Source organism: Nothobranchius furzeri, chromosome 3 (assembly GCF_043380555.1).
Source record: "Nothobranchius furzeri strain GRZ-AD chromosome 3, NfurGRZ-RIMD1, whole genome shotgun sequence".
In the NCBI taxonomy this organism is placed as follows: Eukaryota; Metazoa; Chordata; class Actinopteri; order Cyprinodontiformes; family Nothobranchiidae; genus Nothobranchius; species Nothobranchius furzeri.
Window position 1 is genome coordinate 50383935 of NC_091743.1, and position 24781 is coordinate 50408715.

The 24781-nt window shown below is 40.7% G+C and overlaps 2 protein-coding genes and 1 long non-coding RNA gene across 5 annotated transcripts in view; all 3 read left to right on the forward strand.

The window, feature by feature from the left end:
• Positions 1–861: 861 nt before the first annotated feature.
• On the forward strand, positions 862–1195 carry LOC139068929 (uncharacterized). Its single transcript, XR_011520178.1, has 2 exons — positions 862–1031; positions 1102–1195. It is a non-coding gene; the product is annotated as an uncharacterized lncRNA (long non-coding RNA).
• A 2215-nt stretch (positions 1196–3410) lies between these two features.
• Positions 3411–6914, forward strand: LOC107385624 (neurogenic differentiation factor 4). The gene is made up of 2 exons (XM_015959620.3): positions 3411–3551; positions 5125–6914. The coding sequence occupies exon 2, from the start codon at positions 5131–5133 to the stop codon at positions 6130–6132; it is 1002 nt and encodes a 333-aa protein (XP_015815106.3). The 5' UTR covers positions 3411–3551; positions 5125–5130; the 3' UTR covers positions 6133–6914.
• Positions 6915–14972: 8058 nt separating this feature from the next.
• Positions 14973–24781, forward strand: part of LOC107385622 (zinc finger protein 385A) — a 46546-nt gene continuing 36737 nt past the window's right edge. The window contains exons 1-2 of one of the 3 annotated variants that reach the window (XM_070549287.1): positions 20168–20303; positions 20379–20483. In XM_070549287.1, coding sequence (XP_070405388.1) covers positions 20474–20483 — 10 coding nt within the window. In that variant the 5' untranslated portion in view covers positions 20168–20303; positions 20379–20473. Of the gene's footprint in view, positions 15192–20167; positions 20304–20340; positions 20484–24781 lie in introns of those variants that run through there. The other 2 variants (XM_015959618.3, XM_015959619.3) reach the window with 2 other exon arrangements.

Here is a 24781-nt window from a genome sequence, read left to right on the forward strand (position 1 = left end):
AGGTCCCTGGGTCCAGTGATCAAAGCCTACTGGTTGTGCAGCACCAGGCTAAAGACCAAAGGTGACAGATCATTTGCTGCTGTTGCTCTAAGACTCTGGGACTCTCTCCCCTGATCCTGAGATCAGTGGACTCAGTGGTCTCCTTTAAAAAGCAGCTGAAGACTCACTTGTTCAAGCTGGCTGTGGTGTGACCCTCATCACCACTCTCTCCTTGTTCTGCTCTCCCTACCTATTCCACCTTCCTCAGGATCCACTGATTTCTGCTTTTCCTATTCACTCCCTCTCGTTCTTTAAATTTTTTTACCACAAGTGTCTATTTTTAGCTCATTTAAAATGTATTTTAATCATTTTCTAAATTATTTTTTATATTTTTCGTTTTTGTGAAGCACCTTGTGATTTTTATCTTGAAAGGCACTTTTAGAAAAGATCTTTTCTTCTTCTGCTTCTTCTTCTTGTTAAGACTCTAGTAGCAGCAGCATTCTGATGTCACGGTCTGAGGTATTTCCCTGCTGTCACTCCCTGTCTTTTGAGTTTCCCTCTGCAGGTGGGCGTGTCTGGAGGTGACCAAGCTGCAGCAGATCTGCTCATCAGCTGGCCAGGGGTATTTAAGCAGCTGGGAGACTCCTACACTTCCCTGGATGATTACTCTACCTGGGTACCTTCTAACAGCCGCTAGTTTATCTTGTTCAAGCTCTTTAAGCCTTTTGAGAATTAGATTGTGTTTTTGGATTTTTAAGAATTTAATGAGTTTTGGATTTTTGCCCGTTGACCTCCTGCTCTTGTTCCCAGACAAACCTACACACTCATCTTGGACTGGCAGAACTCTGGAGTCCACACCACCTGGATCTCCAACCTCGCACATCTCTCAGCCTCTCCCCTGGCCAGAACCACCTCCAGCTGCCCACCTAAACTTCCTGGACCTCCATAAACTCAGCTCCCTCCACGTCTCACTTCTGGATCTCAGTCCCTGCAAGCCACTCAACTTAGACCGGACCACTCCTCCCTCAAACCAGTTCCCTCCTCTCCAGACCGTAAGTCCTCCGCACAAGTCTGACTTCCCGTTCCTTCCGCAAACTGGTTCTAACTCCGATCTGTCCACAGTTTTCCCGCACCAGCCTCCCTGTGCAAGAACTCAGCTTCGTTTACGCTGCTCCCTTGGTTTCCCTTCAATAAATCCTTATTTAAACCTTTTAAACCGTCTCCGATCTGATTCTGTATGTCGTGGGTTAGATCACTTCACCACAACATGACATCTGAACAAGCTGCCGAAAACATCTCAGCTGGCTCCTCTAAATGTAGAAGAGCAGCAGCTCTCGAAGTCTAAGCCCAGCCGCATTGGGAAGGAAACTTGCTTCAGCTGCTTGTAATAACAATTTGTTCTTCAGAGGTCTCATTTATCAAACATTGCGTAGAATCCTTACTAAAACCGTACTTAAGCTCAGCAAAAAAAAGTACTTACGCCAAGTAGGTTTGTGATCATGGAGTACGCTCAGCTGCATGCAATCTCCGCTTCATAAATCGGAGACTAACGAATGTTTCTCAGCTGCGTTTTAGTCACATCCCGCCTGGCACCCTCACCACGCCTGCTTACTGCCATAAATAGTCAATGCAAAGTGCCTTGTGGATCTCATGCATATACATAAGCCGGCTGTTGCAGCGCTTCGCCATTGACTTGGCGACCGTAGATCAAGGAAGCGCAATTTCACAGAAGCAGAAACTGAGGTACTTGTGGGTGAGGTGGAGAAATGAAAGGAAGTGCTTTTGCAAAACAAATAAGAGAAAATCCACGGAGTGGCACAGCGCTGCTGAAGCCGTCAATGTTGTGAATTCAGAGAGGTCTGTGGCAGATATAAAAAAATGGTCCAATCGGGATTCAATCTCTAGACTTCCAGGTGAAAGTCACACACGCTAACCAGTCAGCCAAACAGAGATCTCCCCTGTACAAGTAGCCAAGGTGCATGATCAATCGGGTCACAGTGACAGGACACACACTGTCACAGACGCATGACATTCTGTCTCAATCTGTCCCCCTGCTGATATTCCGCATTCCGTATTCAGTGCTTCAGGCTGTGTGTTTGTGTGTGTGCGTGCGCGCGCGAGTGCATGTGTGTGTGAGTGTGGGGGGTCTTGTTCTGTGTGAAAACGAAGCAGTACAAGTGATAATGCTGCAGGATTTCATAACTGTATCTTCTCAGCAGCAGCACTGCAGGTGCTCTCCATGTCCAAAATGTGCGTAAGCCAGGTCCTTAGTCAACTTAAAGTTGCGCACATTTTCCACTAAGTTTTCTTTCATAAATCCCAAAGTTTGCGTGGAAAGTTGCTAACGCAGTTTTCCGACCCTGTTTTGTGCGTAAGCAAGCTTGATAAATGAAGCCCCTGGTCATTATCCAGAGCTCACCAAGCCCCTTCAACTTAGCTGAATTAAAATAATTTGAGGGTCCAGTTTTCACAAACACATAATTGCAGGTGTTAATCAGTCACTAAGTTTAGTGATTATCTTCCATGTTTACTTTCAGTTAGAATCAATTAGATTTTATCATTAAAATTAGATTTTATTTTTTAATGGGTTTATTCTATGCTGTGCTAAATACCATTTCACAGCTCACTGAGATAAATAAACAGATTTAGCGTGTGTAATAATTAAAATAGAAAGAATTCCAAATAAATCTGCCACATTTTAAGTTTAAATTGTTCACAAGCTAGGATACATTTCCTGTATATTGCCAAATTTAAAAATCCATAAGCTCTTCAGTAGAGCAGAGAAGGGATGGGATGACTCCCAAATGTTTTGAGATAAGAGCCAAGATGTTCATTAGCATATCAGAATTTAATTGGGGTGGATGGATGGCTGAATGGATGGATGAATATATGTATGTCTGTATGTATGTATGTATGTATGTATGGATGGATGAATGGGTGGGTGGATAGGTGGATGGATGATGGATGGATGGATGGATGGATGGATGTATAGATAGTGGATGGATGGATGGATGTATAGATAGTGGATGGATGGATGGTTTGGTGGGTGGATGGATGGATGGATGGATGGATGTATAGATAGTGGATGGGTGGGTGGATGGATGCAGGACGAGAGGAGAAAACACCTGCTCACATCATGGAACTTGAAGCTGTCACATGCAGTTAGGCTCAGGCGGCTGAGCGCGTCTCCCCTCCGATCAGCGCAAACCCTGCTGCGGATTTAAGGAAGCAACAAAAGCCAGGGCCTCTTCTGTTTGTCTGGAAGGTTTATGTGTGTTGAACACGCACACACGCGCGCGCGCGCGCTCAGACGAGTGGTGGAGCTCCTGGGGGTCAGAGCCACGGGCCAGCCACGCGCGAGCTTAAGCGCGTCAACGGGAGGGGAGTGGGCGGGGTTTAAACGGGGAAGTTAAAACCGGGTACCCCAGCAGAGTGACCCGCACAAAGATTCTGAAGGACTGGACGGAGACACAACCGAACCTCGTTTCTGTTTGATGTGCAGACGGTCCAGTCTGACATCTTTGGACTAAAGAACAAACTTCCTCCAGAATTCCCGCAACGCATCTACACTGGTAGGTCTCACAGTTTCCAGACTCTCTTCTAAACTCTATTTCACTTTAAATCACCAGGAAATTAAGTAGTTTTTCAATTATAATTTAAAATATTAACACTGCATCTGATAGTATGCCACAAACGGGGCATTGTTTCCCTGTTTAGAAGAATGTCTGCTTTAATTCGACCTGCAGCCATCCGTAAAGCCAGTGGTCTGGGCTGGAGGATGTCGATCTTTCCTTTAATCCTATGGTTGTCGCTTCATCCACGGAGTAAATCCCGCGCTGCCCCAGATTGGAGTGATTTACCAGTTCACAAAACGACCCGGATTAAGCTGACCCCAAGAAGGGGGAGAGCGGGACACAGCAGACAACTCATTTATTTTGTATATATAAAAAACTGCATCAATTAACCTTCAATCTGACGAAGATCTAGTGGTTAATAAAGTGTTTCGACCAATCAGAAGCGCCTTTGCTTCAGGAGTGTGGAGGGAACTGTCCGGTGCTGAAACGTTAAAAAGCCGCTTTGAGACACGATTTTCCACATTATTACTGATGGTTTTTAGGTCTAGTTAATAAATACTTGTTTCACTTAAAACTTTAATCTTTTACAAACCCATAACGAGGTCGTGTTGGCCCAGACATGCTCTTGGTTCAATGCGTCCTTATTAGAAATACACATTGGTATTGAAAATAGAATAAATGTACTTCTCTCGTTCTTTTACAAAAAAGGTAATCAACCAATTAAATCCTGGTTGCATTCCTTCAATGTTTTAAAATACGAAGTTATTTTTTTCTTAGATCAATAAAAAAGGAAACAAACTTAAAAGACTGAAAAATCAAACTACCAAATGGTTTCTGCTATACTTGCAAAAAAAGTTTTGCACAAGTGTAAAACTGTAAACTTATGGTGTTATGAGATTTTTAGACTCATTTTAGAAAATATATTCTGTTGAAAGCTTTTGCTGTGTCCCACTACGTTTATTGGTGTCACTAAGCCAGGTAAGACCGTTCACCCAAAATGAGCCAAAATTGTGCTAAAACAATTCTTGGAGGACAATAAATGCTACATTTTAACCATTTTTGGAGAAGTGGTGAACATATTTGCAATTAAAATGAGAATTCCCAATAAACATTACTCTTAATCTTCATCATGGAGAAGGAAACCTTATTCAAAGTTATTCACAGAGCCTTTTAGTGTTGCATACTTTTTTAGAGTTTGTTTATTTTGTCTATAAACTGTCAATTTGTTAAATAAACACAATGTTGTCAAACACCATGTATTTTCTATTTCAGAACTAAGTTTGGTTCTAAGTCTTAAAGCAAACAGCAGCAACATTTTCACAATCCAAAGCAATTCAGAAAATTTAAACAGCCTTTATAGAGGCGTCATAGCACAATGTTAAACCAAGCCTTATTGTTTATTATGTTTTATTTCACTCATTACCTGAAGCAGCAAAGACAGAATCACAAATTTAGAGTGTGTTGCCGAAATAGACTTTAAGCATGTATGATTTTAATCTTTTTTTCCCTAAATATGCATAATTTATGAATCTGTCAGAAACAAATGTCCATGTTTGTGACTTTTCTGCAGAACATCATGATGACTAAATCTTATACAAGAGCAGTGGAGGGCGAGGAGGTTGTCAGCCCTCTGCAGTGGATAGAAGGAGACACAAGCTCACCAGAAGGAAACTCTTCTGTCCCATCCCACTGCTACGGAGCAGGTGGAGTAAACCAACAGACCCCAGAGATGGGAAGTGAGGATGCAGAGGAGGAGGAGGAGGAGGAGCAGGAAGGACAGGAAGAACAGGAAGATGAAAATGAGACCAAGCGGCGAGGACCCAAAAAAAAGCGAATGACAAAGGCCCGACAGGAGCGTTTCCGTGCTAGACGTATAAAAGCCAACGCCAGGGAGCGCTCGCGCATGCACGGTTTGAACGATGCACTGGAGAATCTGCGCAGCATCATGCCCTGTCACTCCAAAACACAGAAACTGTCTAAGATTGAGACTCTACGACTTGCCCGCAACTATATCTGTGCTCTGACTGAGGCTCTGGATGGGGGTCTGTCTACAGAGAGCAGAGCTTTCATGGAGACGCTGTGTAAGGGACTCTCACAACCCACAACCAACCTGGTGGCTGGCTGCCTACAGTTGGGACCAGCTTCTGGGACTGGGATGAGTCCTGAAGACAGACATGGAGTTTGTCCACCTCCTAATCCTCATGGTGGTATGGCCAGCTATGCCTCCCCAGGCCTGCCAAGCCCTCCGTACGGCACCTATGACTCAGCTCACATGCTTCATCTGAGGGCCATAAAAGCACGACAGTATGAGAACCACTCACCACACGAGTATAACGCTGGAGGTGTGGGGACCCCACCATATGATGGCCCCCCTACGCCCCCCCTGAGCATCAGCAGTAACCTGGTACCCAAACAGGAGCCATCACCCCACTACCCACCCCCGCACCAATACTCCCCCTCCCCTGTAGACCAGGTTCTCTATCAGACTGGATATGAAGCTCACTTAGACGGGCCGTATGACTCGTACCACCCACCACACATGATCCCTAGACAGAGGCCGTCCATCTACAGAGACTAGATGGATGTCAGATCCTTCATGACCCCTGACCCCACTGTCTCAGAATGATCTCTCAGATGATGGACTGCCTGTAGACGATTTGTAGCTTTATTTTTTTAACATATGTTGTGCATTTGCACTATAGGCTAGCACTGCTCATCACTGTTACTGTTCATTAGAAAATGCTTGACTTTTAACCAACCACTGACCTTCAGAAGTGATTACCAAATGATCCAGGGACCTTACATGTCCTGACTTTAGCCATTTTGACCTGTTGCACTTCTAATTTAGCTTTGGCAACACAAAAGATTCATTAATAATTGTTATTTATTCGTTAATTTAACACTGTATGTGGAGTTTGTTCTGATATGAGTGTTTTGCTTCTTTTGTGAAAATTTGTTGTCAAGGCTTCTCTTTAGTCTAGTTAAGCCCCTTATAGTTATTTTGTGTGTGTGTCCTTTTAGCATTTGATGTTTTTGCACTCCAAGCCCACTCAGAGGTAGATTTGTAAATAATCCTTTTTTAAATTGTGGCTGTTGAATATTATAAAACAAAAAAAAAAAGGTGGGAAATTCATTTGTGGCAAAAAACAACAAGAACAAGAACAACAACAACAACAACAACAACATCAATAATAATAATAATAATAATAATAATAATAATAATAATAATAATAATAATAATAATGATACATTCGCAGGTCAAAATACTGAAATCTTTGTACTGTCTGCTTTTCTGTTGTAAATCTATTCATCTGTGTTTCTTGTGGAGCAAAATATTTGTATTAAATTATAAATACGTCATTGTTTTGTGGTTTGTCAGATACAATGATAGGTTTGCTTCGTACTTATTCATGTGTGCAGCCCCCAGGGCTTCAGCTGCACTAATCCTGTCTTTTAATGAAGGTTGGCTTCATGAGGCTGGATTGTCAGATAAAGAGTTATGGTTTACGTGTCTGTGCAGACTTCTCTCCTCACTGACTCTGGGTCAAAATAATCCTGCCCTGACACTGACTCAAAACACAACTAAATACTCAGATAAACACCATCAATCCCGCCGTTTGCACACACACAGTCAGAAAAGCTCCAATATAAAAGATGGAACAGAAATCTGCTCTGAGGGCAGCCACTTCTCTCGCTGGCCAGTATAAAGGCCACCCACTGAGAGGTCAGTTATAAGGGTCACAAGGTCAAACAGGGTCAGGGCTCAATGGTGGGAATGGTCACCAGTCATTTATTGATGTCTGCTGGTCATTTTCTGGGTGTTTCTGCACAACATTTGCTTAATTTCACCATCTAAAACGTTGTCTTTGGATGTCAGAGGTTACTCGCTGGATGACATTTTCTTTTTTAATCCTGACAAACATGCTGATGAACATCCCACTCTTGATCTGTGCTGAGAGAAATTTATCGCTTTGTTTTTACAAGGATTAACATAAGCCTGTGTGTGTGTGTGTGTGTGTGTGTGTGTGTGTGTGTGTGTGTGTGCGCGCGCGCGTGTGTGTGTTTGTGTTGGTAAGAGTACGTTTTCACTTCTAACAGAGCTTCACTCTGAAACAACAGGACTTAAAAGAGTAGGACGTCTCTGGTTGCTGGACTCCTACACCTTACATTCATCTACCTCTCATCACACATCAATGACAGAGGTTTGATGCACCAAAGTTTTTGAGATAAAGGAGATTTGCTCTTTAAAAGAGAAGAGACAAAAGAGGTCTGAATTCACTCTGATCCTTTGTGACCTCTGGCCCCGATGACTGTTAATCTGGATGACCCACTTTTCCAGATATTGGTGGTGTTTTCTTTAGGATATCTTTATTTTTAATGCTTTCTTATAGGTAAAAACTTTTCAAATTGTTGATGACTATGCAGAAACTTCAAATTGTGGGAAATGCAGTAAAAAAAAAACCCAATAAACAAGTAAACATTTTTTATGAAACCCCTTAAAAACATAATCTGATTTAAAAAATAATCTGAGTAATTCAAAATTATTGGTTTTGTCCAGATGTAGTTAATTTTTTTCAGTTTGACATGTTAGTTTTATTAGGAGCAGTTTAAATGTAAATGTCTCACATGTCTGCAATAAAAGCACTCGTCATCAAGCCGCGTTATTTGGGATAAAACACGATTAAGCAGATGATCAGAGTTCAGTGTCTGAACAGCTGCATTAATTCTCTAATCCTGAGGAGAGAGGGGCAGTCAGAGCAGCAGCTCTTCATCTTCACTGCTGCTGCACAACTTCACACATAGCAACAGAGCCTCTGAGGGAACAGGGAGTTTATCTGCATTCAAAATAATACCATGAAATAAAAAAGATACTCAACGATCATCTGTAATTCATAGGTAGACATCTGACAGCAAATTTGTTTGTCAGAAGCAACGGAAATGAAACAGCTGCACTGCCCCCTTGTGGCAGAAGTGTTTTGCTTTAAATGAAACATCCAAAGCTTGAAATGTGAAGCTTTTACCACTAGAGGGCAGCAGAAACCCACCTCTTTCAGCAGTGATGTTTGGCTGAACATGTTGGTGATCTTCAACACAAGCTCTGTAAAACAGCTCACTGACTTAATTAACTTAAGTATTCATCAGTAACATTCGGCACATTTCAAGCTATGGAACTGTGGAGATAAAGACTGAACAAAACAGACACGTGGTTAGGACCTCATCTGTTAAACAGCAGAGCGAGCAGGGAGCTGGAATCAAATTAACCTATTTGCATGTAAACTGGTTGATGGAGTGTGTTTGGATCAGAATAATCAGGCTAATGAAGATACCCGGGGACTCTGCTCCGTCAGAAATTTGCACGCTGTCTTCTCTAGCCCGCCAGTGATCATAACTGTAATTATTTACTGTGGAAAGGCATGAAAAGGGATTAATCAGGGAAATCTGTGTGATTTCAGATATCATTGCTTCAAAGGAAGCAATGATATGTGAAGGGTAAGAGGAAAATGAGATGCGGCTGCGCTTTCATCCTTAAGGTGGAAAAAAGGGACGAATGAAACAAAAGCTGAGCTTTCCAGGAGTCCGGACGTGTCAGAACGGAAAATAAACAACAACAGAAAAATCTGGCATTGCTGGAGTGGAAGGTGCTGTTTGAGATGAATGCTGTTAGATAAACTTTACATTTTATTGTCATTATAGTTTCATCAGAAATAAATGTATTTAGATCTCAAATTTTCACCAGGCACATGAAAAATAAAGGTTAATTAAAGCTTAAGTTTCCGGCTCCAAACAGCCTATTAGAAGAAGAAAACAAAGATGAAGAGGTGTAAAAGAAGGTTCCAGAGTGCTGCAGAGAGAATGTGAGTACGTGTGTGATTGTTCCTCTCCCCTAATAACGATCCATGAAGTTACTACTGTCGGTTTTCCTACCTCCTACTAAACACAACACAGCCTCTAGAATATTTTCCTTTTTGCAGAAGTAGTTGGTTTGTACTAGTAAGAGTACATTTACACTACTGAGATTCACTCAGAAATTACAACAGGGAGAAACAGATTTAGGAACGAGCAAATGAATAGAAGTCCTCATCTGAAGCAAAACATATATTTTTTTTCTCAACAAACCTGGAAACGAATGAAAGGTCATTTTTAATAGGTACATAATTTGTTTGAGATCCCTCTAACCTAATTTTAAGGGCTGATTCAAAGCTACCAGATATCCTTATTTTTATTCCTATTCTTACTGAAGTAAGAAGTCTTATGCTGTGTTAGAACTTTTTAAAGGTGCAACAAGTAAGAATATAGTGAGAATTTCACAGTGGGAAAATCCCAAAATAGTCTAATGTTTCCGTCTTTTTTGAAGAAATGTTATAATGAAACATATTTTATATCCAGCTGGCTGTGGAGATTGTCAGTTTTCCTCCTTTCAAAACAAATGAAGGAGAGACCTAACTACTGTTTACCATCAGTGAGTGTGGCGTTGCCGTATCTCCAATGAGCTAATACTGCAGCACCAACAATTTTAAATTGATGACGGCCGGCAAAGAGCTCGGGAGTTGTTCAAACCAAATTTTACCACAGGATGTCATTTTACTTAATTTCTACATAATGTTTTTTAATGGTAAATGGCCTGTATTTGTATACTGTCTTCTTAGGGTTCTACAATTCCCCAAGGCGCTTCACAACACAATCAATCATTCACCCATTCACACACACACATTCACATGTTGGTGATGATAAGCTACAATGTAGCCACAGCTGCCCTGGGGCACACTGACAGAAGTGAGGCTGCTGAAAACTAGTGCCACCGGTCCCTGCAACCACCACCAGCAGAAAAGGAGGGTTAAGTGTTTTGCCCAGGGACACAACAGCAGCATTTTCTGGTGGGAGCTGGGGTCAAACCTACAACCCTCTGATTGCTGGACAACCTCCGCTACCACCTGAGTTTTAAGCTTCAAGAAAAATATCCATTTAATAAAAATGCTTGTGAAAACTATCAAGAGAAAATGCATTTTCTTGATTGACTTTTTAAAGTTCTAATTTCTGATTTCAGCAAGTGTCACTTTTTTATCATAGCCTTTTATAATTAAAGGAGAAAAATGCCCATCATCTACATGAAGAAACATTAAAAACCAATCCTGACTGAATAAGCTGTCAGTCGCTCTGCTGCATATGGAGAGAACAGACACGGCACAAACATGGATGAGCTGTTTATAGCTCAATCGTACAGAGCAGGATGTTGTAAATGGTGTGTGGACGTAAATATGTTGTGACCGAGAGAAGGGGCAATGCTTAGAGACAACATGGGGGTCAGATATGTGTGAACGAGGACATGGACGTCATATGGAATAAATGTTTGGGCAACTAAAAAACAATAATAGTTTTAGGTTAGAGTCATGCAAAATAGACCCAAACCTAATGTAATGTCCTCTGAGGTGATAGAAACAGAAGTGTGTGTGTGTGTGTGTGTGTGTGTGTGTGTGTGTGTGTGTGTAACTCTATCCCCTGATGAAATGTGCTTACTGCTCCAGTTTGCTGTCCTTCACTACAGTCCCCTAACCTCCATGGTGTGCTGCCAGAAGGTGTGGGTGTGTCTGCGTCTTGTGCTTCCACGCCATCCATATGAATTATGGGTGAAATACCATGAACTCAACGTGAGACACTGATTTTACATCATTAGATGTGATCTGGAAACGTGGCTGTTAAACTGCCCATCTCCTTTACACCAGAGAGTTTCACACTCTGAGTGACATTTAAGTGTTAGTATTTCTGTGAAAATGCACCTAAGCACTCACTTATACCGCACTCTGTGACTTTGACGGAGCTGAGTAGAGCTCAGGACGTTTAGCGTATCAGAATTAGACTGACATTTACACGACATTGCAGCATGCGTCAGTTTCACCTCAGCTCCTGCCTCCTTTTCCTTTACTCAATACTCTCCTACCTCTTTAAAGCGACATGTGTAAGCACATTTTAGCCATCTGAGCTGAAAATACACCTTATCTGGCAGCAAGAAGGAGTTGACATGCTGCAACATAGGAATCCCGCAGTATCATGTTTGCAGAAATTGTGCGACTATGTTCATGTCTGAGCCATCCATTCAATTTCAACATTCCGGCCATCGCAGCGCTCCAGTTCGGATGTTTTCTGAGTGACGAATCGATCAGTCTATTGAAGTTCTGAGGCCTTGTGAGTGTTAAGGATGTGAGGACAAAGATTTTACAAAGGGCAGTGATGAAAAAATAATTAAAACAGGAAAGCTAATAGCTGAAGGCAGATGAGGTGAAAATAAACCGATATGGCAATAAGACAGGTGATGTAACTTTAACATTTGATTAAAGGGGAACTAGGCAATTTTGGCTTGCTTTTAGCACCCCCTAGTGTCCGTTTGTAGAATCGAAAGCAAAACCTATCTCCTCGCTGTATGTTAATCTTTTTAACACCTTCATCTAAAAGCTGAAATGTGTCCCCAGTCTTCCTTAGTGTCTACAGGAGTGATTCATCACTAAATTAAACAAACCAGCTGAGTTGGCGATCTAAAACATGCAGGAAACGTGCTGGAAGCATGCTGCAGCGCCAGGTATGTCAGCTCTATTTTTATAAAGTCCCAACAGAGCGGCCCGCCATTCTGAAGTTGCAAGTGGAATATTCTGGCCACTGGGGACGGTAGGAGCTGGGTGGCCTTTCGTTAACCTTGTAAAGACTCATTTTAGCACATACTGGCTCAAGAAAATTATTTAAAAATATGAAAACGTTGCAAAGTGTCCCTTTAATGTCTAAAAGGATGATAGACAATGTTAGAAGTGATAGAATGTTGGAAAGAAAGTTCTTAAAAAGCAACAATAATCAACTATAAGTTTATGGGAAAATGTCATTTAAAGATGGCCTACATTTTCAACTGAAATATTTTTTATAAGGAATCTTTTATTTGGTTCTTTTCTACTGAACAGATTTGACTTTGAGTCATGCAGCCAATGTTGTTTCCTTGTGTTTTAATGTTTGTCAGTTTTCCCCCAGATTAGTTTTATTCTTTGGGTTGATTTAGGAAACCATGAACTAGTAAAGTAAGCATTTAAAATGGTCAAGATTAAGATAAAAATAAAAAATAAAAAACCCAACATATTGCAATAACTGCTGGTTATTTAACATGTTTACACACCACTGGTTGAATTAAGGTTCTTTCTGTACGTTTAGACATCCTAACATTAGGTTAGACTTAAATAATTATGGTTCATTTAAAAATACAAATTTAAAAACTAAAACGTGAAATAATTATAAAAAATGTTAACATTTAAGACTTTTTCTCAAACCACTGATTTGCCAGCTTGATATGTGAAGAAATCAGAATGAAACAAAAATTGTGCGCAAGCTACAGCTAAAGAATAATTTGGAAATAATAAATAAAAAGTATATTTTATTACATATAGAATAGAATAGAATAGAACTTTTCTTTATTGTCCTTCAGTGGGGAAATTCTGTTGTTGCAGCAGCAATCACACTCACAACAGGGGCAAAGAAGAATGTGTATTGAATAAAAATATAAAAACACACATATATGCAAGAAATACTTAAAATATTCAGTGAATTTACATTTAAAAAAATTAAATAAATAAAATACAGCGTAGGGTAGGCAGTCTTGGTCCTGGAGCGCTCTTATCCAGCATAGTTTAGCTGTTCCCCTGTTCCAACACACCTGGTTTAAATCAGCCAATCAGGTAGGTGTGCTGGAGCTAAAACTTGCTGGATAGCGGCACTCCAGGGTTGCCTTACCCTGGTAGCAGAATATTATAGGGGTTGACAACATGAATGGAAAAGTCTTCAAATGAGATATAAGGTACATGATGTGTAGAATAAACATGGGTTTTCATTTGAAACATTTCCCCATGAGGATATACAAAGTAACTATTAGAGTATTTTAACTTTAAAGTAGGGCTGCACGATATTAGGAAAACCTGTAATATTCGATAACAATGATTAATATTGCGATGACGATATTACTTGCGATAAATTAAAACAACTCAGGACCAAAAATAATCAAAAACAATTAAACAAAATAATCATAAAAATGAGAAAAGCTAAAGATGCGAGGAAAGGCAAAAAGAGAATGAACAAGAAAAGGCATTCAGTAGATCCCGGGAAAAGCAGAACTAAGCTAACTCAGGTGTTTGCTAACCATCAAAATTAAGTGTCGCCCGCCTCGGGGGCGGGCATCTAACCTATGAGAACCCACCCAATTGGCCAAATGGGTGAAGAGCTCTATTTGATTTGTTAAAAAAAAACATAATACTTCCGTGTAGCAAATATTTGAGCTGACCATTCATTGCATTATTTTTCTGTTCTTTTCGATATGTATATTGTGCATGCTGATATCGCGATAACGATATATTTACGATATATTGTGCTGCCCTACTTTAAAGTATTCTGTTTTCCTTCATTTTGGAGGTTTTTTATAATGATAATATGAATGTTTTGTATTGTTGCACAGCACAGATGAATCTCACTTAATGTAATTAGTGATATCTGTTCTCATGAAGCTCTTTGCGCATTAACATGTCTCATTGTTTAAAGTAGATAAAGTTATGAGGCATGTGACGTCTTTTCCTTAACGTTAGGTTGCTTGTCCGGTTGACAGCTGGATTTGATGTGGATTTGTGTTTTTAAAGCTGTTTTTTGTTTTTCTGACATCTCTTTTTTAAAAACGTGACACTATTTTTACTATAGGGGCCAGAGTGTTTTATCACGAACTAACACATCTGTTTATGAAAGTTTACCTGACCCTAACATTTTGCTCCACCAGAGTCTGACAACAGAAGCTCCTCAGTGAAGAGGTGTTTGATCTAGGAACTCGTTCCTAGATCAAACAACAAACTCTTCCTGGCTTTCAGCCATCTTCACACACCAATCACAAATCCCTCTGCTTTAGCCTGTTAAAATTTCCTTTCAGCTTTCCCTGACTGGTCTTCGTCCTGCCTCTCCACACCATCTCCAGACCTTATTTCGTCTGATCTGCCATCCGTGGCTGGGTTTTCCCTCCTCTGTCCTGCCCCTCCTTTCTCTTACATTCCTTCTCTCTCTCTCTCTCTCTCTCTCTCTCTCTCTCTCTCTCTCTCTCTCTCTCTCTCTCTCTCTCTCTCTCTCTCTCCTTGCCTGGATCTCCCCCCTTCCACAGTTGTCCTCACATATTAGGTTCCCCTGTCCTAAGAAGCAGAATTAGCCAGGAATCCTGCGCACTTGTTTCCTTCAATCCTGGAAGAAGGTGGCTGCATGAAGGGAAAAGGTAGAGATAACAGAACCATGGAGAGATTACAAGATATCTGAGAGAAAAATGGAAGATTCAGAGAGAAAAGGGGAGATAAGAAGGACGAACATGCAGATGCTTGCAGTTTGATGCAGCTACACTGGAGGCATGTGGCAGCCTGCTCCGAGCTTCTCCCTCTACACTCTCCATCTGACTGCTGGAAGCTCTGTACTCATGTCGCCAAGTGCTACTTGATTCATCTCTCAACAAGAACGTGAGAATACCGTCTCGACTTTACTAAAAGGGGACATATCCTATGTTACCATACCAACTTCTAGACTGCTGAACAAAGGACCAGGATCATTTTGAGCATCGCGAGGAACAGAGACAACCAATGTGGGGCCCAGGTAAGATTAAAACTGTCTAAATGTAAAATGACTCATTCTTTGATCCCCTTTAAAAGAACCGAGATGCGAGATAAGTGGGATTCTTTCAAATTTACAATATTCTAAAGAGCAAGTGTGGAGGAAGGCAACACTTTGGAGGCTTCTACTCTTTGAGAAACAGTCCCCGGAAAACAGCAGCTCTTTCTACCCACACCTGCTCTGAGCCCAACTTTTTCCATACATCACCGATGTGATGCAGGAACAGAATGATGGAAAGAATTTAGATTGGGCGTTTTCTGTTGTGTTTCATATCCGTTTTTCCTGACATTGAAACTGTTCCAAGTGCTCTCGTGCAAAGATACAGTCAGGTGGTGGAAACAAAAAGTCAATCAAATTGGAGCTCAAAGATTGAATTTCGCTTGAAAAAGACATGCAGCTGGTAGAAATGTCAAACAAAACAGAAAACAGGGATTTCTGTCATCAGCATGTGCTGAAACCCATCTGGAGATAAACTAGAAAGTATGTAGAGTGTCAGTAAGGAGTCTACATTTAATGAGTGAAACCCTTTTCCTTGAGTTAAATGATTATGCAACATACCCTGTCGCGGATCTTTATAAAGGTGCTGAAAGCAGATGGCAAATAATACAGAAAGACTTGTGTGTGTATATATATATATATATATATATATATATATATATATATATATATATATATATATATATATATATATATATATATATAAAACATACAATATTTTACAGAGGTCAGGGCTTTGGGAAGGACATCCCAGCAGCTTAATGTTGTTAATGTTTATCCAATACGAAGCCAGTTCTGATCTCTAAAGCTTTCAGGTGAAGCTAAAGAATTAGGACTTTGTGTAGTACACCAGCACCATACTATGGTACTGCCACCACCATGCTCTACCACTGAAACAGTGTTTGAAAGCCTTTCATTGGCTCAAACACACTGGTGTTCCAGCATTTCCAGTTCATGGTTGGCTGATCTTTGGTGGTTCTTGGGTTGTTCCTGAACATCCTAAACAACTTCATTTGAAGTGATGGTGACTGATGATTATTGTTCAATTCAGTAAGTTCTGTCAAACTAATAGTTTATGTTGCAAAAAAATTAATAAAAAATATTACCTGCTGCAATCGTTGACCACTCACTAGCGAGAAAATAATTAGCCTCATCTTGTTCAAAAGACTTTCTAGAACCTTCAACACAACTTATTAAAATTTCAAGTGATTATTTTAAAAGAACAACACAAAACTTGTTTTTGACATTTAATGTTGTTGTTAAAAATAATTGAAGCTGCATGTTGTGCAATTGGTTTTTTGTGTAAAGAGTACAATTATAATAAATCATTTATAGTCCAAACATTCAAGCCCAAAATTATTCTGACTTGTTAAGTATCAGATAAACATCTGGTTAGGAGTTAAAATAAATAAAATACTGTATAAACGGAAGCTGAAACTCACACATTTGGGAAGATCTCCTTCCTAAATTTTACTCAAAGTTGTAAATAAAGTAGCTCCAGGGATGGGGCTTTCATATTATATAATTCATATTTTTATATGGATCTCCAGAAATGACTAGTTGTTCCGGGATTCCTGAAAACGGAAATGCATTTAATTTATATGTTAGACTGACATTGTAATACTTTAGTTCATACATTAAATAGATTTAGATGGAAGACCTGATAAACTAAACACAAAAACAATGCAGATCCAATTATTATTGCAACGAGTATCAAAAGATGTGCTGAATACAGAACGGTGTGTCGTCCTCCTCAGCTCCTATTTAAACCTGTGGTGGTGCAGGAAACACCTGCTCTCCGTCAGAACTCACAACCATCAGTAGAGAAACACACAGGTGACCTTGTCACTTAAACATGATTAACAATTGTTTGTTTCAGCTTTTAAAAGAACCGAGTCTAACAGAACGTTTGATAAACTCCATGGGTGTGTCGTCATTTTCTGGCAGCCCAGTCTGTAATTCACTAAACACTGAAAGGCAGATTCACTGGCATTAAACATCAAATAAAGACATCATTTAACGTTGGCAGGACTCTCATCTGAACTCACCGCTAACGACCAAAGCTAAAATTAGAGCTTAACAAGCTTGTCGACACAGTTATGGCCTACTGGGGCAGATTAAGGGAATGATAGCAGAGGTCAGGAGCATCATCTAACAAACACACACACACACACACACACACACACACACACACACACACACACACACACACACACACACACACACACACACACACACATGCAAGCACACACACACACACACGCACATTCAAGCGCACACACACAGATGGTACAAAAAGGTTATGTTTTACAGAACAAATGTGCTCAGATTACTTCATGTTTTTTACTTTAAATTTAAAATTAAATGCAGTTAACTGAAAGGAAACCAGAGTCTGCAGACAGGAAGTGATCTTCATCACCACGTTCATCTGCAGGTCAGATACAGTGCATGTTACAAACACATAATCACACTTGGGAGAAAATCCTGAACAGCTTGAAGTCGGAATGTCTGTTCATTAATGCAGAAATAAAACATGTTGAGTGCTGAGCTTTTATGGTTATGATAAAATAAGCCACCACAAGGAAACAGAAGTAAAAATGTTGAAAATAGTTTTAAAGTCTGGTCTCAGTTGGACTCATTCAGCAAATTTATCAGGAATGATAAAGATTGAATGATTGGGCAGCATAGAGACTGTAGTCCCTCCAGCGTGTGCTGGGGATCACTCCCTTCACCACGGCAGACTGGCACAGCACCCACATCGCTGCAAATGATGTTAGGAAACATTAATTAAAAATGTCAAAGAAATGTGAGAAACAAGAATCTGTAACAAAATGATTTATTTCTTAAAAATAAAAAACGTTTTAAAATTAATGAAACTGCAGCTTCCTTAAGTTTTGTTGACTAAGGAGAAGAACCCATGTTTGAAGTCTATCAGAGAATCTCTCAAAAACAGGCTTATTATAACTGACATTGAATGAAGACTGTCTTTTTTGATTCCTGAATTCAAGAAATACCAATCTCCTGTTCCCTTTTCATACCAAAGTGTATTATGATATTTTTCTTAAGTTGTAATAGTTCTATGGTTGATATGAAATATGTTCATAAAGTTTTTTGCACTAAAGCCATCCCACATATTCTTGATATTTTCAGCACCTTCCGTAGTGAGCCATTTCATGGCTCTGTCACTTTAAGAAAACAAGCTGGAGCTGGCCACACCCACCAATCCCCTCGCTCAAGCTGCTATAAGCTGAGAAGCTCCGATACCAGGAGAGCTTGCTGCTTCTCCAGCAGCAGCTCTCTTTTGCTTGTGAGAGATGGTTCAGCTTTAATTTCCTTGTTTGTGACATCACAAATGGGACTTTTTAAAATGGCTTTTTTAGACACATTATTTCTAAAACCAAACACTGACATAAATTGCGTTGATGATTTTTTCATATGTTTATAGAGGCAGTAGAGACCCACACAGCAGCATAAAAAGATAAAAAGGGGAGTTTTGCATAATATTTCCCCTGTTTCATGTCTTGTTTGGAAATGATGATGATGTTTAGGTCAAACCTTGACATTTTTGTAGAGCCCAACTTAAGGTGTATTACAAGATCTCATGAGTGTCAGGTAAGTGACAAGTAAGCCTATCAGCTGTAAAACTGACAGGGTTGGTTATGTATGGATGTTCAACAAATGATACCTTTCAGAGTGTTTTGATAACATCCATCTTGTGCCTCATGAAGCACTTTACTAAAACACACACACACACACACACACACACACACACACACACACACACACACACACACACACACACACACACACACACACGCACTGGCTGGTTTGTCACATGAACCCGTTGGTCTGGTTACATCTCCTCATGGTGACATCCATTAAAGTCGTGCTGTGTTTGACCCTCCACCCTCAGACAGCCACATTAGCACCTGGTCCTTTGGTTACAACAATACACCTGCCTGCATTATTCAGGCAGACCCTACTAATGAGGAAACCTTATCACACAAACACACACAGCCCATCCTAGGTTTACACAGGCTTGAACACACACACACACACACATGCACACACATATCATCATATTTACTTTGATTGTTTACCTTTAGTCAAGGTCATGTGACTCTGATGGGTATGAGAAATGCTTTATAAGTCCTTAAATATCTACTTTCAGCGTAGCACTTTTGGTAAATGTGCAGTAAGTGTTAGAGCACATTCAGCAGTTTTTCCTCCTGCCCATCAAACAGCTGTCAGCGTCTCCTCCGACCTGCTGTTTCAACGCCTCCTCCACACCCAACACGTTCATGCTGGAGTCAGTTTACATTAACCTCAGTCTGCCCTCTCCTCCCCACAGCGTTTCATCCAGTCTCTCAAGCTGTCACTCTGTGTTCCACCTCATTTTGGTCTCCTCACACGGCCCTCAGAACTCAGTCAGCGTTTTTGAGAATAAACCTCTGACCCAACATCAGGTAGAAAGGAGCACAATCCAGGGATTCACAGTTGGAGGGAGTGTGATTTTAAACCAGGCATGGCGCTCTCAGGGCATGTTTCAGAAGATGGAGGAAGCTGAGTACAAAGTGCGACGAGAGCAGACACGAGAGAAGAAAAATGGTCAGTAGTAAACAGCAGGGAAAGGATGACAGAGAGAGAGGGAGAGCAGAACTGACAGCAGCATTATCGCTCTGCCTCCTGATTCAAACGCCACAAGAAAATTCTCTGCTGCGGCTCTTCTCATTGGCTGCACCTCTGGCCAATCACAGCTAGGCATACAAGGTGCCTTTAGGTTATACCAACCCCAAAATATGACAGAGAGACAGAGAAAGGCGTGCTTTAGTGCAGAGGTTCCTCCTGTGAGGCAAGCCTCCATCCCTCCAGTCCTCCTCCTCCTCCTCCTGCTCCTGCTGCTGCTGCTGCTGCTGCTGCTGCTTTAGCTGGAATCACCACATCACAGTGAAGACATTACAGGCTTCATTGCAGTAGATTGAGCAAATATTTTGTTGCAGCCTGAGCTGCTGGGTCTCTCCTCTGGCAACAGCTGGCCGATCCGCGTGTGGAGATCACAGGCAGAGGAGGCTTTTCGTGTGGACAAGGGGAGCAGAGGCAGGTTACCTGTAGGGACACAAAGTGAAAGTTGTGATGCTCTTTGTCTTTTTCACTTTGAGTTTTGAATGCCAGAGATGCAGGCGCCAAAGATTTGAATCGCCCCTGTAGCTGATCGGAGCATAGAAGTGTCGAGCCTGAAGATAACGTGGGAAGCAGAAGGATACAGGATGATCTTGGGTAAGGCAGCACTAGACAGATTTCCTGTTTTTTACTTCTAATAATATCATCCGTTGGCTTTGTAGTTTCTGTCAGAACGATCACTCATGTCAGGCACAAAGTTTGGGTCGAATATCTGCTGCTGTATCTCAGAGTCACGCCTGATGAAAAAGCTGAACTAATTGGAAAAATCTGCACGAGGGAATCAGAGGTTTTTCTTTTGGTCACAGATTATGTCACGTGGCTGAGGGCATTTTAGTCGTGGTCATCTTGAATATCTGTCCATTCATTCAAAAAAATGGAGAAACCAAATTAAAACATAGGGAAATGTATTTGTTTGTGTAAAAGAAGCAAAGCAAGCCACATCCCAGAGCATTAATCTACTGGAACTAGAGGTAGACTTGAATTTGCTCTGCCTCTCCAGACGTGGACAAACAGGGAAAAGAAAGTGCAGCAGCTGCTTCGACCAGCTTGTAATTTAGATAGTTTCAGCAAGAGGGATCCTTATACATCTTTTACATTTTTTATTTAAATAAAACAACGTTTTCATCCTGGTCAGGGGAATGACATGGCTAAAAATGTCATCATTTGACCTCTAATTTAAATACTCCAGTGTGACTATTGACTGAGGCAGTGGTTCCCAACCTTTTTACACGAGGACCCCCTACCTGTGTCCAAGACAAGCCAGGGCCCCCAACCCCGACTTCTACCTGCATGCACACGATTTAAAGTGAATAATCACAACCTTTATTCAGAAATACAGAGCTGTAGTGCTTAGTTTGATTCTGCTATCAGATGTGTCACTGGAATTTTATAAATGTGATTTTTACAAATATAATCTTGATAACCTCACCGCATCAACACAGACAACATTATGGGGACCCTCCGCAGTTTTGTGGGGACCCTCTCAGGGGGTCAGGGACCCCAGGTTGGGCACCACTGAACTAAGGCTGTAACTGCATATGTAACCATATTAGAAAAATTATTCAACAAATAAAAGTATGTTCATCATCAAAATTGAATACATTCTACTAGATGGACCCTCACACTTTGGATGGAGGCTGAGATGCTAAAGCACTCAGTGTTGTGGTCGATTGTCGCAACTGATGCCGTCATCAACATCAACACAAATGCACGAGCTTATGTTTATTTCATTAAACGTGGCTTAAAAACAGCTTTTTAAAATAAATGTTGTCAAAATTTAGTGAATGAGCTCATCCGACATTCTCATGGATTAAAGAAGCTTTGACCTCTGATAAGACTGCGCATTCCCCACTGAAGGCTTCGCTTAAAACATAATCGATAAAAGAGAAACCTCTACGGTTTCTAATCCTCATTTTGATTCAGATGTGTAGCTGAATGAGCCAGTCTGCTGATCCTCTCACCTCCCTCCAGTTCAACATACTGGGTCTGTTAGAATCAGGGTGTTTAAATAAAAGAATAGGAAAACATATCATAAAAAGATGCAAGATATTTTATTTTACTTTTGCAATGAGATGAAAACGAAAACAGGAAATGCACGAATATGCATTGCTAAATTTGGTTTAAATGTAAAGGCCAGCATCGTCATGTTTTGAGCTTTCCTCTTTACACTTCCAGCCTGACATGTGTGTGCACTGATATCATTATAAGTGTCTTTACAGTAAATTTGATTAACTGCAGTGACCTTGTTCCACGTACGCTGACTAAATATTTGCTCACTCTTACCCCTCTTCCTGTGATCTGAGTGTGAGCTGCAGCTCGTGCTAATTCCTTCCCCACTGCGGAGGATTTAACGCTACGTGCACTATAACTGCTAAACACAAACACGTGAACACGGCGACATGAGCTGATGGGATTTTGGAAACTGTATTAGCTTCTTTATTTATTTATTTGATGGAAAGGAAAAAATCCAGCTACCAAAATAGCATCCTTGACCCTGGCAGTGAAGGGACGTCTCTTTTTTTCCGACAGCTCTTATTTCTGTTTCTCCGTCTGCATCCTCACTTTTTAAAATGAAAGAGCATTTTTAACTTGTCAACCTGAGGAGCAATTGGGACTGTGAGGGAAATGTGCTAAAGCCGTCTTCAGTCAGTGCAGAGCAGTGTAGATTTAGTAGCACTTGTGTAATTTTTGTGATGAATATTTCAGACCCAGGGGGAGGTTTATTTATTTAAAAGTGAGCCAAGGCTTCCTCTACTCTGATGCAAAGACCTCACTCAGCACTATGCAAAAGTTCATCTCTTGCATCAACCAGTGTGTGAGCGTGTGTGTTCTGTTCTACGATAAAATTTCCCCTCTCAAAAATGCCCTCTGAAAGAATCACAGGCACACGGTGTCCCTGGTAAACAACATGACCTTTAAGTCTGCAATGCCATGAAGGGTGAAACATATTGGCATTTAAATTGGAGAAATGTGTCTGCCATTCTGCATGTTTGACACAATTTTCAGCTGTCTGGGAAGCTGGAAGCTGTTGTGAAACTTCCATAATCAGCTCGAAGACAGATAAGAGAAGGTCAAATCATAATATGGTTAAAAAATGGACAGAGATGCTCTGATATCGCCACAGGAAGCATGGCGTGTAGCTTCCAAGTCTCAAAATATAGCACAGGAAGGTGTCTAAAACTCATGTTTGTTGACATATGTCTGGTATACCTGACTGGTACTGCAGAATAAAGACTGTCGTTACATGGTTAACTGTCTTATCAACCCTAAACCCAAACTCTTAGGATTACACTCAAAAAATTCTAATATGATGCAAAAGTTCATTAATGTCAGTAATTCTACTTGAAAGGTGAAGTTAATATGTGAGACAGACTCATTACATGCAAAGCCACATATTTTATCCTTTATTTGTTATAATTGTGATGGTTACTGCTTATAGCTTATGAAAAGATTCAATATAATCAACTCTAATCAGCTAATTCATCTAAAACACATGCAAAGGGTTTGTGACCCTTTAAATGGTCTCTCAGTCCAAGCTCAGTTACTGAAATAAATAGATTTTGCACCATATTTTCATTTTTGAGTTTCACTTGTACACAGGAAAGCATTCCTAATGAGGGTCAGATGACACTAAAGGCACATTTTTTTAGACCATTTTAAATTATCTGAATTTAAAAAAATTAAAAGAAAATTATGACCCAACTTGTTGGACTTGTGGGTCACTGGATACAAAAATCAGTCTGTGCGGATGCTGGTTCTGTTTTGTGCAGCCTGCTGTCAGTGTGAGAGTTACTGTGAAGCCTCGTGTTACAGCAGCAGAAACATGTCAACACCGCTTTCTGCAGGCGGACTTGGACAATATGTCAAGTGGCGTTGGCCTGCAAGAGCCATGTTTACACACACCTGTTTGAACTAAAATAAATGAAAGAAGGGTTCTGGTTGGTCGGTGAGGTGGAGACGGCTGGTCACTTAAGTCTCAATCACCTTTGGTGATTCATCAGGAAACACCCAATAACAAAAAGGCAGGCAATATAGTTTTTGTCAGTGTGTGTGTGTGTGTGTGTGTGTGTGTGTGTGTGTGTGTGTGTGTGTTTGCACAATATCTTATAACTGAAAAGTTATTATTGCATGTACATCTGCACCTGCTTAATCTATAGAGTCAGTCCAGTTAAAGATGGCCGCCACAGCTGATCAAACACAAAAATGTCTAAAGCTCAATCAGTTTTCCATGTATTATGAACATTTTTCATGTGGAAGAAGCTGAGATCGAACACATTCTTACAGATTGTCCTCATGTTAAATTCAAAATTGGACAAAAAGCAAACAAAACCCCTAAACCCAATTCGTTGGAACGGAAGACAATCGTAAATTCAAACTGTTGGCGTAAAAGGTGGCGGGTTTAATCTGTTTCAGATTTTATAAATCTACAAGTTGAATCTTCAACCATAATGGAGACAAGAGAGCTTGTGATCATATTATGTTGCTTCATGACCTCGCTGACTTCAGATTCCAATCAGTTCCAAGAATACAGCCCATAATTTCTGTTTTCATTTGGCACTTCTGCGCGGTGAGATTTTTATTGTCCTTGTTTGTGCGGAATGAATCTGATGCACATGTGCTTTCTGTCTACTTCCCCTTTGTGATTTGCTCTCCCAGGCCTCTACTGGCTTGTGTCTTCAGTTGTGTGCTGTTCGGCCTCCCAGCAGGTGTGTAAATGGTTTGACAAAAGAAATAATAATGCGAGGCAGGCAGTTATGTTGACACAGTGGATCTCCTGATGGTCCTCTCTTTGCTCTGAGAGGCTTTGTGATGTAGAGCCCTCTGTTTGCCTTTAACTGTGTAACATTATGTCAGCAACTTAATGAGAGGGAGAGAGTTAGCAGCTCGATTCAGGG

What these genes read in the sequence shown, in the direction of transcription:
- LOC107385624 (XM_015959620.3), top strand. Translation starts at nt 5,131, where the DNA reads ATGATGACTAAATCTTATACAAGAGCAGTGGAGGGCGAGGAGGTTGTC.